The 18,802-nt window shown below is 40.6% G+C and overlaps 1 protein-coding gene across 2 annotated transcripts in view; it reads left to right on the forward strand.

The window, feature by feature from the left end:
• The first annotated feature begins 279 nt into the window (after window positions 1–279).
• Window positions 280–18,802, forward strand: part of RNF157 (ring finger protein 157) — a 129,231-nt gene continuing 110,708 nt past the window's right edge. For both annotated transcript variants that reach the window (XM_027873330.1, XM_027873331.1), the window contains exon 1: window positions 280–377. In XM_027873330.1, the coding sequence (XP_027729131.1) occupies window positions 290–377 (88 nt within the window). In that variant the 5' untranslated portion in view covers window positions 280–289. The remainder of the gene's footprint in view (window positions 378–18,802) is intronic.

The following is an 18,802-nucleotide window of genomic DNA, read 5'->3' on the forward strand; positions in this document are numbered from 1 at the left end:
CTGGCCGTGGCGGCGGCGGCGGCGGTGGCGCCGGCGCCCCCTTCCTTCCCGCAGCCCCTCGGGCTCGGCTGAGGCCCCTCCGCGGTGCCGGGCGGAGGATGGTGCGGGGCGCCCTGGGGGCTGCCAGCCGCCACAGCCGTAGCTCCCCGGCACAGCCCGCAGCCTCGGGCAGCCGCCCCTGCTGCGCCGGGCTCCGTCTGAGGGGCCGAGGCTGAGCTTGGGCAGGCACCGCGGGCGCCTGGGGTAGAGGGGACCGGGGCCGGGGCCCCGAGCGGAGACGCCCGCGGCTATGGGGGCCCTGACCAGCAGGCAGCACGCGGGCGTGGAGGAGGTGGACATCCCGTCCAATTCCGTGTACCGCTACCCGCCCAAGTCTGGTGAGAGCTGAGGGGAGCCGGGGGCCGGGCGGGGGCCGGGGCGGAGCTGGGCGTGACCTCTGCAGGCAGCTGGGGGCAAGGAAGGGGCGCGGGGACGGAGTTCTAGGGCCGGGGTCCTGGGTGGGGGAGGGAACAAGGGCCTGGGATTTGGGGATGCTGGACCACCCTGCTGTCCGGCTCTTCCCAAGATGGGGTAAAGACACGGGGAGGGGGCAGAGCCCTTCCAGCGGGGTTCAGGATAGTAAGTCCCCCAGAAAAGAGGGGGGGTCCTGATCAGGGTCGTCTTCTGCCTGTCACTGTCACTGAATGATGATGATTTATAGAAAACTGGAGCCGGGTCGGTGCAGTTGGTTTTAGTGAAGGAAGAATCAGCTGCATCGAGGTTGTTACCCAGTATTGAATGGGATGATTAGCATTTGCCTTCCAATCCCCTATCTCCCCCTACCTCAGGCCCCTCATCATGCCCTCCTTTCCTTCTTTCTTTTGTTGGGTTTAAGGCAGTGCATTCCTTAGTACAGACAGCGGCTACCCAGTGCCATGCAAGTCAGTGTCTACATACAGGCTCCTCAGCGATTACTGAAGTGGCACAGGTTTGAGCTAGTTTTATTCTGAAAAATCTCCCTACCTGCTGAAGGAGAGAGATAGGACACAATTTGCATGCCAAAGCATTTTCAAGAGAAGGTTTGTTAGGAGAAGCAAGCAGAAATCTTGGTTCCTGAAAATATTTGCCTTATCCATGGACATCAAAGCCACTATGAGTGACTTTACTCAGTGTGGTCACCTTTGTAGTAAGGAGGAGGGAGTGGCCTGTAGGCATGCAAATTGTACAAATATAAGTACTGTATTTGTTCCACGAGGCAGTTAATCAACTGACCTTATTTTAAGTGCAAGAGGTAGAGGCTTGAGAGGATCATAGGGTTCCCTGAAGGAATGGCCATTGGGCAAGACCAGTACTTTACTAGCTCAGGGCTCCCATAATCTTCAAGGGCCAAGATTTCTACCACTTTCTTTTGGCTCAGGACTAGCTAGGACTCTTAGTGTTAGTCATAATCCAAGATGTTCCCTTTTTCGGTTGAACAGAGACCTATTGAATTAAAGACATGGAAAAGCCAGTTTCTCAGCAATATGTCCAGTTTCTGCCTGGTGAGGGCAGGGACCAGACAATGAACCTTCATCCCTGTGGAGTGTTTTGGCAAAACTGTAATCCTCTCTGCCTTTGTGCCAGAGAATCCTTGCAGAGATGAATATTGTTAGCAGAGAGCCGTTTTAGTCAAGGTGGAACTGTAGGTCAATGACACGCTAACAGACTTTTGTCTAATTACTTCTTTTAAAAAGAAGTATGGCTTTTAGAAGATTTAAAGGCACATATTTTTTTCCTTTAGATAGAACAGCTGGATTTAGTATGTTGAAACACCTGTGAATTTTTTCAATTCACTTCTATTGCTAGAAATGATTTGCTGAACTTTAAGTGTTGATGCCTCAGGGGAATAATCACTCACTGAGTTATATATGAGAGAATTGGATGATATATCTATACCTGTATAAGGCCTTGAAAGCAGAACATACATGTAAACTACTGTTGTTTTCGTTATTTGGGAGTTAAAGTAATTTCTGAGTACACGTCTTGAACAATATAAATATAAATATTAATGTTGGGGTGGTAATATGAAAAAGGATATTTTACCTGCTATGGACCACATTGACTCAGGACAGTTAAGAGATTCATTCAGGAGTGGAATAAAAAGAATCACTCATAGGCATTCTAACATTTAGCAATAGGAAGTTTATTTAGTCATAGAGTGGAAAAGATAGTCAGCAAGGATATAGCATCATTTCATTTTGGCACAGTGTCCCTATCTCTGTGTTAGCTATGCAGATGCACTAGTTAGAAGTGTGTGGCAAGCCTGAGGAAAAAGCTTGTGACTTCTCTTCTGGCTTTTGTACTTAGCCCATTAGGGAACTATGTCAGTGGCTAGAGCCTTAGTCCAATTAAGTACTGAAGACAGTTTCATTACCTTTTAGGGAAAAACTAACTTAGCCTATATGATGGAGATTTTAGATTTTTACTCCTACCATATCTCACTCCTTGGTGGAAAGATCCTAAAAGTATTCCAGGAGACCTTTCAAAACTTAAATGATAGGACTTTTATTGAAAACTCTGACTTCAAGGATGCAAAGCCTAGGAGAGGAAAAGAAATGAAGATGAGGAATGGAAAAACAAAAGATAGTAGAAAGATTACCAGCAGTGTAATGGCCCCTTGAAAGAGTGACATAGTATGAGGGCGTGAAGACCAGAAATCCCAGGTTTCACCTCCCCTCTTTAGGACAGAGTTCTGGATCTGGTACACATCATAGGTAATACTAAATCTTAACAACTCACAGTAGGACTCATGATGCGACAATGGAAAGAGAAGCACCAAGAATATCAAGAGCATAGCTTAGATGATATTTTTGGCACAGTCACCAGTCCATATCATGGATCAGGATTATTTGTATTAAGGTAGCTAAGGGGCCATTACACTCTTGCAGTTAGCCTATTGCAGTATCAGAGTCAATACCAAAACTCACTGTTGTTCTGGGCCAGGCCCAAAGGAGGCTAGTGGAATGATTTAGTCTCATGGTTAGAATATAGTGATAGACTTGTGAACCACATAATGCAATAAAAGTGACTTTACTAATAACAAAAAATGTAATTCCTAAGTTTAGAAAGATGGTAATTTAGAGAAAATGGCTATTCCTCCTCTCTCCTCCCCCACCATATACACCATGCATTTACATTCTCCATGGAAATGGCCACACTAGGTAAGAAAGATATTCTTGCAGTATAGTGGGTATTCAGCTAAAACTTCTTATGCCAAGTACCCCATTGGCTGAGTCTTTTATACCTCAGGTGGCAAGTAAGCCAGATGACCTCCCTGCCCCCTTAAAGTATCATTCCTGTCTGCATGAACCGGTGCTATTCCTACAACCCTTATCTTTACCACCTCTCTCTCTCTCTCTCTCTCTCTCTCTCTCTCTCTCTCTCTCTCTCTCTCTCTCTCTCCCTCCCTCCCTCCCCATATCTCCCAGTCCGCTGGCCAGGACCTCTACCTCCCTGGGAATTCAGAGGGGGATGTTACCAAATTTTTGTTCTTTTAGACTAGGAGCCAGTAAATTATGGTCCGTGGGTCAGATGTGGCCCACAGGCTGCAATTTGTTGACCCTTACTTTAAAAATCTCTGCTATCTTTCCTCTTTGTTGCCAGAAAGAAATGCACCTCACAAAATTTTTACCCCTTGGTCTTCACAGCCCTTCCTGAGAAGGAATTGTTCATTCACTAGTGGGTACTATAATGGAAGGGCCTTATTAATTTCAGATTACAGTAAACAAAGGGGGTTCAGTGGGCCTGCCTGCTCTGGGGACCTCTCTGTTGCCCACTGTACTTTGGCCAAACACTGCCTATCTGTTTATTCTCGGGCCTGAGAGCTCTGTAGGGCTGCTACCTCTATGTGTTAGATTTTGAGTACTGTCCCTCCTGTACCAGGACTTGAATGCTACTGTGGGAACTGCCTCTGTCCTCCTGGGCAAGGGCCTAGAAATACCCAGTGCCAGGGTTTGCATGCTGCAATGGACACCATTTCTCCTCTGCTGGGCCAAGTGTTGCACCTTTATACTGGGGCTGCACTGCCAGCTCTCAGTGCCATAGACTGAGTGTTACTGCTCCTGGATGGTCTACCACATAGGTGAGATTAGGAATAGCTACATAGGATAACTCAGGCTACTACAAGGAATTGTAGCCAATCAGACCAGGGCTTGTGCTCCTTTCTCTGTTAGTGGTTTTCCTTTCTGGCAGCAGAATAAATGAATGAATGAATGAATGAGCATTTTTTTTCATTAGTTAGCTCTTACTAAAGGCTACAGGAGTTGTTGATGTCTTAACTAATAACAAGGCTAGGAATTTCCATCTCAGGATTGCTCACCTGTGCTTAGAGAGATACAAATCAAATAATACAGTCAGAAACTCCTCTAGGCCAGCACATATCCTCTGGCTGCTATATGCAAGCAGTTGTCATTTTTGCAAGAGTGGGAAAAGGGTATCCAGGGCCTGTACTGGGGCTCACTGAGCAGGGGTCCCTTATCTATTCCTCACTTGACTCTCCAAAGAGAAAGGGAGTTACATTTCACATGAACTAGATGAAAGTTGTCTCTCCTTTTAAAGTGATGTAGCCACCTCCAATCCTCAGTTAACTAGCTTTGGTGCAGTTAGCACATTTGTCCCTATCCCCACTTTTGAAAAGGTCCTTGAGGTTCAGGGGAGGATTAAGCACTATTTTTTCAAGTGTCTCCCCCAGTGCCTTGTACCATAGAATTCCAACAAAGTGCATATGGCGCAATTCCCAGTGGCCTCCCAATTACTACGCAAAAAGTCCCAAACCACTCATTCAGCACAGTTCTTAAACAATCCCCAAACTCTAGTCTTTAGAGAGAGTCCAGGCTTACTACAGCATTTGGGTCTGGATATCACTATCACTCCCAAATTAAAAAAAAATAGACAAATTCAACTAACAACAGTTTATAACATGTATCATCTTCAGGGTATGGTTCTTAAAGATTCAGAGCTCATTCATGTTTGTCTCTAGTTGCTGAATGCCTACGGACAGTTTACACTCTAATTGTCCCAGGTCAGTGGGGTAGGCCTCATGGAATATGGCCAGCACATAGAAGCAATGCCTGAACCATGGAAGCCACAGGGTGCAGGGCTTTTGTGTAAGGGCCTCTAATCACCCATGGCTCCCCTTCCTTTGAGTCACACTTCTTCCACTGTTGCCAGATGCCTGACTCAGGCCAGTTTGGTGGTTCAGGTTCAGATTCAGAATGAAATAAGACACTCATAGACTACCTAGCAGTTAACAAAAGGAAGTGTATTTAGCCATAGTTTGGAAAGGATAGTCAAAAGATAGAGCATCGATTCATTTGGGCACAGCATCCCTGCCTCTGTGTTGGCCATGCTGGGTGCACTAGCCAAAACTGTGTGTCAGGCCACTGAGAAACGCCTGACTTCTGCTCTAGCTTTTTTACTTAAGCTACCAGGAAGTTATCTCTGTCAACACCTGAGGGTTTACTTAGTTCCATGGGCAATTATTAAACCTCAAGAACAGTTTCAGTACTTTTTAGGGGGAAGGTAGTTTAGCTTATATGGTGGGGAACTTATTGTATGTTACTTCTACAACACTTGTTGTTTGGTTCTGCCTGTAAACTCTCTTAGCCTTTTTGGGTTTACTTAATTGTAGGAGTCATTTGAAGGGAAGGCTGTATAATTAGACAAGTAGCTATAATTATGCACAGAAGTAGACTTATGAAGCTGAATTTCTTGTGTCAAGTAGGCAAAAGTCCTATGTACTCAGAAGAAAAAATGTGTGTATATATTCACATCTATTTTAGGCCTGGTAATTAAACCCATTGCTTATCTTTTGCTGATTAGCATGACTCCACTCTTTTGCCTCCAGCATGACTTTTGACCAGTCTTTACAAAATTTTAGAAAAGTTTCATCTTTAGTTGAACTTCATCACAGTCTATTGCCCGTAGTTGGCTGAAGCAGATTTTTGTTGAATGAAGGAAATGATATTAATGAATCATGCAGGGCTTGGGAAATGGTAAAATCTGTGGCTGAACTCAGGTAAAATGAGGAGGCATTTCGGTTTGTTGAGGAGTCTCAGCTGTAGTCCTCATGATGTCTTCTCATTCTATACCTGATAGTGGAATGGGTGAACTTTTCTTAAGTTGACTGGCATTTTGGGATTGCAAAAGGCAGAAAGGGGGCATAACATTGCAGGCTTGGGGGATAGTCAGTGCAAAGGCACCAGGGAGATGAGAGATGGAGTATCCTATGTGAAGAATAGCAAGAGGATTAGTGTGACTGGATCATAGAGAGAAGTAATGTATAAAAAGACTACAAAAGTAGAAAGGGGCCAATTTGTGAAGTTTTAAATGCCAGATAGAGGAGTTTATATTTGGTTCTGTAAGTAATGGGGAGCCATTGGAATAATTTTGGAGAGGAATGACGTGGTTAGATATGCACTTTAGGAAAATTACTTAGGTAGCTGTGTGGAGGATGGATTGGAGAGGGGAGAGGCCCAAGGCAACAAGATCAACACTGGAGGCCATTGCAGTTGCTTAGGTAACAAGTGAGGAGGGCCTGAACGGGGTGGTGGCTATGTGAATAAAGAGGAGACATGCAAGATAGGTAGAGGGAGAAACAACAAGATTTGGCAACTGATTGGACCTATAGAGTGAGTGAGTATGAAGGTTGACACTGAGGTTGCAAATATGCGTGACTAGAAGAATGTTGGTACCTTCAACAGTAACAGAGAGAGGTCGGTTCTATGGGAGGGGGTTTAAGTTTGATATGGCTACAGAACTTCCACTTTGAAATGTGTAATAGGCAGTTGGTGATGTGTGTGGATAGAGTACTGGGCCTGAAGTCAGGAAGAATCATCATCCAGAGTTCAAATCTGGGCCTCAGTCACTGTGTGACCCTGGGCAAGTCACTTCACCCTGTTTGCCTCAGCTTCCTCATCTGTAAAATGAGCTGGAGAAGGAAATGGCAAACCACTCCTGTATCTTTGCCACGAAAATCCCAAATGGGGTCATGCAGAGTTGGACCTGACTGAAACAACTGATCAATAGCAACAACAGTGATGCAGGATTGGTGCTCAGGAGAAAGACTAAGGCTTGATGCATAGATCTGGGATTTTTAACTATAAAAATGTAAAAAAAAAAAGTCAGCCTGTGGTAGGGAGAATTTGGCAGTGAAGTAGTTTAAATTAAATTTAAATAGATATATTTACTTACATACATTTTTAATCTTGGCTAAGAGATGCATGAAAATAATTTTTGGAGAAACAGAAGGAATAGTGGGAGTTAATTTCTTCAGCATTTCTAGGGTAACGCAAAAAGCAGATTATAGCATTATTCTATTCTATTTGGCTGTGGCTCTCTTTATTTTTGACTGTGAAGCCTATTGATATTGTTATAGCTAGCTAGCTTTGCTTTGTATTATCATTTAATTATGTCCTGTGGGTCCTCTGTTGCTAAGTGCTTATATGCACTTTAACAGAGTCATGGCTTTGCTGAGGTAGATCCTTTCATTCAGGCATGACCCACTTTGGTAGGAGAATCCAGATGATGAAATATTATCAGGTCATGTTATTTCTACCTAGAAAGAATTGGAGAAAAGACCACAAGGACAATTAAAATGTATTTTAATTCTCAGCTTAAAGAAAAGTGCTTTTCTCTCTATACCCTTGAGGCTACTCATCTATTGTTTATTGGAGAATACAAGGTACTAATTTTATACAAGATTTAAATGTGTAAGACTACAACTTAGTTCTATGACGTACAGACTTGGGATAGGAACTTTTGCTTGCCTAGGGGTATGATATTAAAATAACAAGGGTGATTGTTCTAGTGTCGCAGGTAATATTCCATGATACATGGAACAAATGGGCTTTCATGTTTGGCATCCAAATGAGATAATGGTCTACTCCTCCCTCCTCAGCAGCAGTCAACCTGCTCTGAAGCAGGCATGTGTCTCTTATTTTGCTAAAAAGCTCTTCATAGATCTCTCCTGTACCCACTGCTATCACTATTCACACCAGATAAAGCTTTGGTGGCTGCCAAACTTTCTTTGTTTATAATCAGACACAGGATGAGAGAGAGAGAGAGAGAGAGAGAGTGTATATGTGTCTTGAAGAGGACATGATCAACAAGTAAACAGCACAAATGAGCACTGATGCTTTGGTTGCAGCCAGGAATTAAACCTCTGTTTCCTTACCTCTTCCTTCTCCAACTGAGCCAAGAGCAAGTTAGGGCCAAGAAGCAAGCATTGTATCCCATCAATTTTGAGGACCTCCATCCTCCTTTTGCATCCTGCCAGAGCCCTGGAGGAGTGGGGCTGGGGAGAGAACATTTAGAAATCAGACACAACACTACCCATCAGTGGCACTTCCTTCTGCAAGGCACAAGATGAAGAATGAGCTCCTCTTGTTTTCTCTTTCTTCCCTGAAGCCTGTAAAGCCAAGTTCAAAGAAATGTCACCAAACTAATGAATTCTGGAAAAGCATCTGCTTGAGCCTAATATCTCCATAGCAATTCTATCTGGGCAGGGAGCCCAAAAAGCTAGAGTTACATTCCTCCCTGTGGTCAGGAATTTTGAAGTCCCTTGTTAAAAAAAATGATCCAGGGTATACTTGAAATATGCAATTATACAAATATCAGTACTTTAAAATAACAGGCATAATTTTCCTAATGTCCCAGGTAATCATTCTATGATTTGTGGAACAAATGTAACAGATGTGCATTAACAATACATGCAATATATTCTTTGACCCAGCAATACTGTTACTAGGTCTGTACCCCTAAAGAGATCAAAGAAAAAGAAAAAGGACTCATATATACAAAAATATTTATAGCCAGCTCTTTCTGTGGTGGCAAAGATTCAGAAACTTAGGGGATGCCCGTTAATTTGGGAATGGCTAAACAAGTTGAAGTATATAATTGTGATGGAATGGTATTGTTCTGGAAGAAATGACAAAGAGGATGATTTCAGAAAAAACCTGAGAATTCTTATATGAGCTGATAAAAAATTAAGTAGAACTGGGAGAACAATATATACAGTAATAGCAATATTGTAATGATAGTCAACTACAAAAGACTTAGCTACTATAATCAATACAGTGGTCCTCAACAATTCCAAAGGACTCATGATGAAAAATGTTGTCCACTTCCAGAGAGAGAACTGATGACTCTGAATGCATATTAAAGCATATTTTTCCCACTTTCTTTATTTTTCTTGTTTCTCCTCCCCTTCCCCCTACCTTCCTGCAACATGGTTAGTGTGGAAATATGTTTTGAATGACTACATATGTATGATTGTTGTTTAGTCATTTTCAGTCATGTCTAACTCTTTATGATTCCATTTGGGGTTTTCTGGGCAAAGATCCTGGAGTGGTTTGATATTTCCTTCTTCAGCTCGTTTTACAGATGAGGAACTGAGGCAAACATGGTTAAGTGACTTGCCCTGGGTCACACGGGTAGGAAGTGTCTGAGACTAGATTTGAACTCAGGAAGATGAGTCCTTCTGACTCCAGGCCCAGCACTGTCTCCACTGAACCACCTAGCTAACCATGATTTATATACATCATATGTATATATATATATATATATGTGATGGGTGTAGTATTTCTTGCCTGGTGGGGGAGGGGATGAAAGGAGAGAGAAAATTTGGAACTGAAAATAAAAATTAAAAATAAAATACATGCAGTAAACATAGGACAATAAAAAAGCATTGCACAACACTTCAGTGACTAAATATCTAAATTACATGCAGGACATATTGCATAATTATCCTTAGATTACATGTGTATCCATAGTACTCACGCAAATAATCTTTTTTGTTTTTTTAAATAAAACAGATGTTGGACTGCATTGGGCTCATGGACTGCAGTTTGCTGATCCCATCTCTATATAGCTAAAATTTTAAGCAAGAAAGGAGTTGCCTTTGGGTTGAGTCATTTCATTCTGTCTGAACTGGAGGTCCCTTCAGTTTGAGATGAGGTTATTGAGTAAGAGTACATGATGTCTTCTTTACTAGAAGTTTAACTTTTAGAGCCAGTACCTGTTTCAGATAGTTTTTATATAATTGATGGGTAGTCTCGTTTTCCTAGTCTGCTGAGCTAAGGTAAAGTAAGCTAAGCTGTTTTCTCCACCTGCTCATTATAATGTCCGACTAACTTTTCTTTGCAGTAAGTGATTGCAAGCAATTGTATTTTACAGGGTCTCTTCCATTTTCTGAGGCTATTCTGCAAATGAGATATTCAATTTCTCAGCAACCTTGTATGGTTTAGTTTAATTGATTTTATGACTTCAGTTTCCCCTGATTTCCATATTTACTTAACCAAACTTTTTCTTTGTTGGAGGTCTTGACAGACCAACAGACTTGGGCATCAAAATGGTAGTTTGTTTCTGTTAAAGCTATTTTGATCAGAAGTTGTGGCTAGTTGGTAAGCTTCTTTCACCTTCTCTCTAAGTTGAGATGTGTATTTGTTTTGTGTATTTATATCATCTTCATTCTTAGAAATGCCAGAAAGTATAAATCATTAGGTAAGCATCAGCACATATGGTGAAAAGCCTGTGGAATCATTCCTGGTAGAGTTGAATGCATGTAATAGAAATGCCACATGTTGACTCCATTGACATTTTTGTTCTGGTTTTAGAGTTCCTTATGTATTTATCAGTATGTGGTTGAAACACTCAGGTTGTGGGTCTCCTGTGGATGGTAAAGTATTAGACTAGATTTCTTGATATCTGCCAAAGGTAACATTTCCTTGGATAACTAGCTTTTAAAATCTTTACTTTGGTCAGAATGCATCCTAGCAGGGAATCCATATATTGAGGCACGCTTCTTCCACAATATTTTAGCAACCATGGAAGATTTCTTGTTCTTGGTTGGCCATTTTTTTTACATACCTGGTGAAATGTTCATTCAGGACTAAGATAGGACTGATGTTTACTATCTTCTTCTAAAGATAAAAAGTCAGTGCAAAAGACTTACATGAACTGATGCAAAGTGAAATGAACAGAACCGGGAGAATATTGTGTATAGTAACAGCAATATTGCATGATGATCCACTATGACAATACAATGATCTAAGACAATTCTGAAGGACTTGTCATGAAAGATGCTATCCATCTCCAGAGAAAGAACTGATGGAATCTCAATGCAAATTGAAGCATAGTTTTTCTTCGCTTTCTTTTTCTTTTTCTTTCTTTATTTTTCTTGGCTTTTTTGGTCTGTTTTCTTTCACAGCATGACTTATATGGTTTTCTTTCTTTTTTTCTTTTTCTTTTTTTTTAATTTTTAGGCAATTGGGGTTAAGTGACTTGCCCAGGGTCACACAGCTAGTAAGTGTCAAGTGTTTGGTCTGAGGCCAGATTTGAACTCAGGTTCTCCTGACTTCAGGGCCAGTGCCCTATCCGCTGCGCCACCTAGCTGCCCCCAGCATGATTTATATGGAAATACTTTTTTTTGGGGGTGGGTGCTAGGCAATGGGATTAAGTGACTTGCCCAGGGTCACACAGCTAGTGTCAAGTGTCTGAGGCCAGATATGAACTCAGGTCCTCCTGACTCCAGGGCTAGTGCTCTATCCACTGCACCACCTAGCTGCCCCAAAAATATGTTTTCCATGATAGCACATGCATAACCTATATCAGATTGCTTGCCTTCTGAGTGGGAGGGGAGAAAGGGAGGGAGAGAATTTGGAACTCAAAATTTGAAAAAAAAAAGCTAAAATTGTTTTTAACGTGTAACTGGGGAAAAAACAAAATATTAACTTTTTTTTTTAACAAGTCAGTGCAGTCAGATTCCCAAGGTTTGCTAGTGCTTTTGTTTTCCAAACATGTAGCATAATTTAGCAATGTTCTTCTTTGTACACATTGCGTAAGTTTCACACTTCTTAGTGACATCTGTTGCTCTCTTGAGTAAGTAAAATCTGTTTCTTACTAGCTCCAGGGTCTTCTCTTGACCCATATGTTTGAAGTCATTATACAGTACTTTCATGGCTACAGAGCGTTATGCTTTGTGTGGCAGCAACTGCTTTCTCATACCATACATTGGATCAGTCACAGTTCAATACAACATTACATTGTAGAACTCCAGTTTTTGCTGTTGTCTCAACAGTAAGTTAACCTTCCAGTGGCTAGAACTAGAGTGTTCTAGCATCACTTCCTTTTTCCTTAGCTTGTACGATTTCTGTCAGTTTGTCATCATCCATCTGTACATACCACCAGTCATTCACATACTGGAACAAAGAAAATTGTTTCATAGAAATGAGATTCACCTATGCTCTTGTCATGCCATCAGGAGGTGAAAAACCCAGGCTCTCAGTTATACTTCCACTTCATTTTAGCCCTGGTCCCTGGGTATTACATATATAGCTTTTATATCTGCTTTTGGTGTTACTGTAACTTTATTGTCATGTGGCCTTTGAAAAAGAGCATTTGCATCTATATTAGTCTTCCCTGGTCTGTGGCATATGCTGAATTCAGAGCTGGATAATGCTGCTACCTATATCTGGCATGCAGTTGGGCACTGGTCTGAATATAAATGAATGGGTTGTTGTCGATCCACGCTTAGGGTTTTGTTCTATGCACATTCCTTTTCAATATTTTAACAGTGTCTTTAGTCTTATGATCTGCAGTTTCTAATGTTAGGAGGCCTTTATGAATTTTTTTCTTTTTTTTTTTGGTGAGGCAGTTAGGATTAAGTGACTTTGCCCAGAGTCACACAGCCAGTGAGTGTTATGTGTCTGAGGGCGGATTTGAACTCAGGTCCCCCTGACTCCAGGGCTGGCGCTCCATCCACTGTGCCACCTAGGTGCCCCACCTTTATGACTTTCAATACCTACAATGTAACCACACATTTTAACTACTTCAACATCCATCTCTTTAAGAGATTGCTCCATGTTTAAGATGTTCAGCAAAGTCAGCAAACATGCAGAGGCATACTATGATAACAGGAAGAAAGGCTATATGCAGTGAATGAAAATTGGTATCATTGCAGCAGAAATAAACTTAAGATCATGAAAAAACAGTATTTTTTCACATGTCAGTATAGAGCACATAGCCATATACCATGCAGGAAAGCACAACACTTTCATGCTCATAGCCACATAAACACAGTGCCTCATCAATGTAGTGTATTGATTCATTGTATCAGTAGAACATTTTGCATAATAGTATTTTTATGTTTGCCCCAGATAGGTTATGGGAATTGAGAAATGTTTCTACGAAGATGAGGACAACACCTAATAAAATTGAATATGAAATTGGAAAGAAAAGCAGGGCTTTCCTGGCACAAAACCTATAAAAATTACAGTATCAGAAAGTGTACAAAATATGCACCTCAAAAAACAAACAAGCAAACAAAGTGGAAGTGCATTTAAAAGGAGCTGGATTAGCAATAGCCTGCTCACAATCAAAAAAAAAATAAGACAAAATAAAAATAAATTCCCAGTGTTGGGAAGTGAAAATTCCAATAGAGGCAAAACCAAAAGAAACAAGACAAAAACTAAAAGAATATTTAACATGTCACACTAGAAAAAGGCAATTAATAAGCACAAAGATATTAAAAATTAAATAGCTGAGACATAAAATGGCAAAAGTGAACGAAACAATTTCTTCTGATCAGCATTAAGAATAAAGCTTGAAACTCAAGATCATCACTAAAAATCTCAATCATGAGAGGATTAAGAGAACTTTTTATAAATAATTAAACATAAATCTCAATAGGAGAGAAAGAATAAGAAAAAAGAAAAAATGATATTTCAAAAATTAATTCCCAGCGGTGAAATCTTTCTTTCTTAGCTTTTAAAGGAGTGGGATGGGCTGAGTGTGGTGAGGCCTGCTTGTGATCCCTGTGCCTGGGGGAGGTTGGAGCTTGTGGAAGTCTTGAGCTCAGTCTGGAGCTGCAGGAGGGCTAAAGTTGATTGGGTATCCCCAATACTGGTAAACAGTAGCCATGCAAAATATTTATATACAGTGTAAATGGGAGGTAATTTCAGAAGGAAGGCCCTGATTATGGAGGAAGGGAAGGATGCCTGGAAAAGCCTCTGACGGACGGTGGTAGTAGTATTGAATCTTGAAGAAAGCTGAGGAAGCCAGAAGATGGAGGTAAGGAGGCCATCCCCACTGTCCATAAGGGATGTTTGATGAAAAGGCATGGAATTGAGAGATGGAGTGTTTTGTGTAGGAACATCAAGAATGCCTTTATCACTAAATAGTAGAACATGTAGAGGAGGGTAAAGCATGAAAAGATTTGGAAAGGTCAGCATAGGGGCACACACCTCTAATCCCTGCTATTGTGGAGGCTGAGGCCGGTGCATCCCTTGAGCCACAGAAGGGTTAAAGTTGAACGAGAGGTAAATCACTATTGATTAGAGAAATGCAAATCAGAACACCTCTGAGGTACCACATCACACCTATCAGATTGGCCAACATGACAAAACAGGAAAATGATAAATGTTGGAGAAGATGTGGGAAAATTGAAACACTAGTGCATTGTTGGTGGAGTTGTGAAATGATCCAACCATTTTGGAGAGCAATTTGGAACTGTACCCAAAGGGTTATAAAAATGTGCATATCCTTTGACCCAGCAATAGCACTTCTAGGGCTGTATCCCAAAGAGATCATAAAAATGGGAAAAGGACTCACATGTACAAAAACATTTATAGCAGCTCTTTTTGTGGTGACAAAAAATTGGAAATTGAGAGGATGTCCATCAATTGGGGAATGGCTGAACAAGTTGTGGTGTATGAATGTAATGGAATACTAATGATGAACAGGCTGACTTTAGAAAAATCTGGAAAGACTTGTATGAGTCTTATGCTGAGTGAAATGAACAGAACCAGGAGAATGTTGTACACAATAACAGCTGCGTTGTGCAGTGACTAATATTGATAGACTTAACCCTTCTCAGCAACACAAGGATCTAAGACATCTCCAAAGGTCTCATGATGGAAAATGCTTTCCACATCCAAAGAAAGAACTGTGGAGTTTGAATGCAGATCGAAGCATGCTATTTGCTATTTTTTTTCTTCTGTTGTGTTTTCTTTCCTCTTTCTGGTGGTTCCTCCTATTGGTTCTAATTCTTCCTTACAACATCACTAATGTGAAAATATGTTTAATAGGAATATATAATATATATGTATGGCATATGTCAGATTGCGTGCCGTCTTGGGGAGGGAAGTGAGGAGGGAGGCCGAGAAAAAGTTAAAACTCAAAAGCTTATGGAAGTGATTGTTGATAATTCAAAATAAATTAATTAAAAAAAAAAGTTGAACAGGAGGTCCATGCTCAGTCTGGCACCAATATGGTAAGCTTCAGAGAGGAGGGGCATAGGAGTGGGGACCAGGCTGCCTAAAGCAAGGTGAGCCAGCCCTGGCAGGAAACAGAACAGGTCAAAGTTTCTGGCCAATCAGTACTGGGATCAGGCCCCAAAGTGGCTAGCCTGGGCATGATAGGTAAACCAAGTCTCAAAAAAAAGAAGTTAAAAGTGGGAGTGGGTGTCACACATGTATCATAGCCATGTGTAGGAAATGTCATACTTGTAAAAGGAATATGAATGGAAGCCCCGGTTATGTAAAGCACAATAGAAAATCTCTCCTAGAAATCTGTTCCTATCCAGGATCAGCTCCTGATTTCTTCAAGGGCTTCTCTTTGTTAGTTCTAGGGGTCTGTATAGATATCTATATCTAGATCATCTATATTGATGTTAATGTATATATTGATGTAGATGATAAGTACATAGATATGTGTATAGATGTGTGTATATATAGATGATATATATGCACACATATGTGTATATATACATATATCTATACACACATATGTTGTGTTGTTCAGTCATGTCCAACTCTTTATCACTCCATTTGGGGTTTTCTGGGCAAAGATACAGGAGTGGTTTGCCATTTCCTTCTCCAGCATATTTTACAAATGAGGAAACTGAGGCAAATAAGGTTAAGTGACTTGCCTAGGGTCACAGAGTAGTGAGTGTCTGAAGACAGATTTGAACTCAGGAAGATGAGTCTTCCTGACTTCAGGTCTGGCATTCTATCCACTGAGCCACCTCAATGCCCTACATATATGTGGGAGGTGGGGGGAGAGGGGAGGAAAGAGAGAGAGAGAGAGAGAGAGAGAGCAGGTTTATGAGGACAAGCCACCCAAATGGAACAGGATTACACAGGGTTAAAGGTCACCCCTCAGCTTGCTACTTTACCTGTATCCATTTTTTATTTAGTAAACTGCAGAAAATTCTGTTCCCATAAGTAGTTACTCATTTGTCTCTATATCAAATTCAATAATCTAGGATTAAATAAATATTAAATTAATGAATATGCAATTTATTAACAATGAGATCAATCATAGCATAGACAAAAATAATTATTTACAGTGTTTTAGCTATGAGAGCAATCAGAGCCAGTCACTTCAAACCATTACTTTGGAAGACAGAGGAAGAGACAGTGATCAAAACCCCTTATTAATTTTGCTTACTTTTTGATCAGATCTCCCCCTCACCTCCACCACACACATATGTTATGATATCCCATTCAGTTAATTCAGGATCACAAAATCTCTTCACAAGTTAGAGGTTGCAGTAGTTTCATAAAGAACAATTCCTCTTCTTTCTCTTTTTCTTTTTCAGCTTGTCTCCAGCCATGACAGGAAAACAGTTTCTTCAGCTTCTGTTAAGCCATCGCTCTTAACTCTCTCCAGTTTCACTCTTCATAAATTTATCTTTGTAGCATTTCTTCATAAAATAACAGCTAAAACACTTCTTTGAAGAAAGAAGTTTTGCCTGATTCTCTCTCTTTTTTCATAATTTCTCTCAAATAACCTCTATTAACTCTCTTTTTTTCAAAAACTGTCAAATATTAAACATTCTATTTAATTCTTAAAACTATATTAACTACAACTATAGCCTTTTTAGGAAATGGCTTTTGAAACAGGTGTTATAGATGCAATTATATCTCTGCTAATAGGCTCTCCTATTTGGAGGGAGGGTGAAACTTGTCCTTGTCTTGGATGATATTAATACATCTCTCTTGTATGCAGGACTTTCAAATGGAATCAGAGTATACTACTCACTCTGGCATCTCAGCCCTAAGTGAAGCTGGGATGTTTCCCATGTCTCTCTAATAGGATCAAAACCACTTCTCAAATCTCTTCCTGCTGCCATCATTTAATCTCACCAGCCCTGGATTTGGCAGCTGCCAGCTTTTCTCCCTTCCAGCTTCTCTACAGGACATGATAATGTCGTGTATGTGTGTAGACTGATCAGAAGGCAAACAGGTTAAATGAGCACTAGTGCTTGGATTCAGCCAAAAGTTAGACCTCTTTCTCTCCTTCCATTTCTTTCTCTAGCTGAGCAGGAAACTGAATAGAAAATATCACATCAGTTCCATGTGCCACCATTCTGCCAGAATCCAGGAAGGGAAGGAAGAAGAGGGGGAGGAAGAGGGGGACCCAGCAGCTAGAAATCAGATAGAGACCCTACAAGTAACCCTTCCTTGACCATCTGAAGAATCAAGTCTTCTGGCTTCCTCTTCCCAGAAGTCTTCAAATCCAAATTCAGAGACATCACCAAACCAGTGAAATATGCTTGAGTTTCCCATTTACATAGCCGGTCTGGCAAGCCAGTGTTACAAACTGGTCTAATTAGACATTAAAAAAAGGCGATAGAAGTTGTTGTGATACTATGACTAAAAATGGATTCTGGAATTCATAATAAATATATACTTGCTACATAAAAATTGGCATCAAATGGAGCAATGTTCAATTTTTTAGAAGCAGTTCTGTCATTTTATTTTATTTTATTTTTTAAATATTTTAGTTTTTCCAATTACATGTAAAAACAATTTTAACATTCGTTTTTTGAAATTTGGAGTCCCAAAGTTCTCCTGGTTCTGCTCACTTCGCTTTGCATCAGTTCATGTAAATCTATCCAGATGTTTCTGAAAGCATCCTGCTCATCATTTCTTATGGCACAATAGTATTCCATCAGAATCATATGCCACAACTTGTTCAGCCACTCCCCAATTGATGAGCATCCCTTCAATTTCCAATTCTTTGCCACTACAAAAAGAGCTGCTATAAATATTTTGGTAGGTATTTATCCTTTTCCTTTTCTGGGGGAGTGGGAGGGATCTCTTTGGGATACAGACTTAGTAGTGGTATTGCTGGGTCAAAGGGTATTCACAGTTTTATAGCCCTTTGGGCATAGTTTCAAATTGCTCTTCATAATGGCTGGATCAGTTCACAACTTTACCAGCAGTGTATTAGCATCCCAATTTTCCCACATCTCCTCCAACATTTGTCATTTTCCTTTTCCATCATATTAGCCAATCTGATAGGTACGAAGTGGTACCTGAGAGTTGTTTTAGTTTACATTTATCTCATCGTTAGTGAGTTAGAAAGCCACTTAACCCCAGTTGCCTCATTAAAAAAAAATAGTGAGAGCATTTTTCCATATGACTATAGATAGCATTGATTTCTTCATCTAAAACTGCCTGTCCATATACTTTGATCATTTATCAGTTAGAGAATATCTTCTATTCTTAGAAATTTGACTCTGTTCTGATATATTTGAGAAATAAGGCCTTTTTATCAGAGAAACTTGCTATAAAAATTTCCTCTGCTTTCTGCTTTCCTTCCAGTCTTGGCTGCATTGGTTTTGTTTGTGCAAAAACCGTTTTAATTTAATGTAATTGAAATTATTCATTTTACATCCCATAATGCTCTCTATCTCTTGTTTGGTGATAAATTCTTCCCTTATCCATAGATCTGACAGGTAAACTATTCCATGTTCCCCTAGTTTGCTTATGGTATTACT

This window comes from Vombatus ursinus, unplaced genomic scaffold (assembly GCF_900497805.2).
Source record: "Vombatus ursinus unplaced genomic scaffold, bare-nosed wombat genome assembly UNPS02014801.1, whole genome shotgun sequence".
NCBI classification, from domain to species: Eukaryota; Metazoa; Chordata; class Mammalia; order Diprotodontia; family Vombatidae; genus Vombatus; species Vombatus ursinus.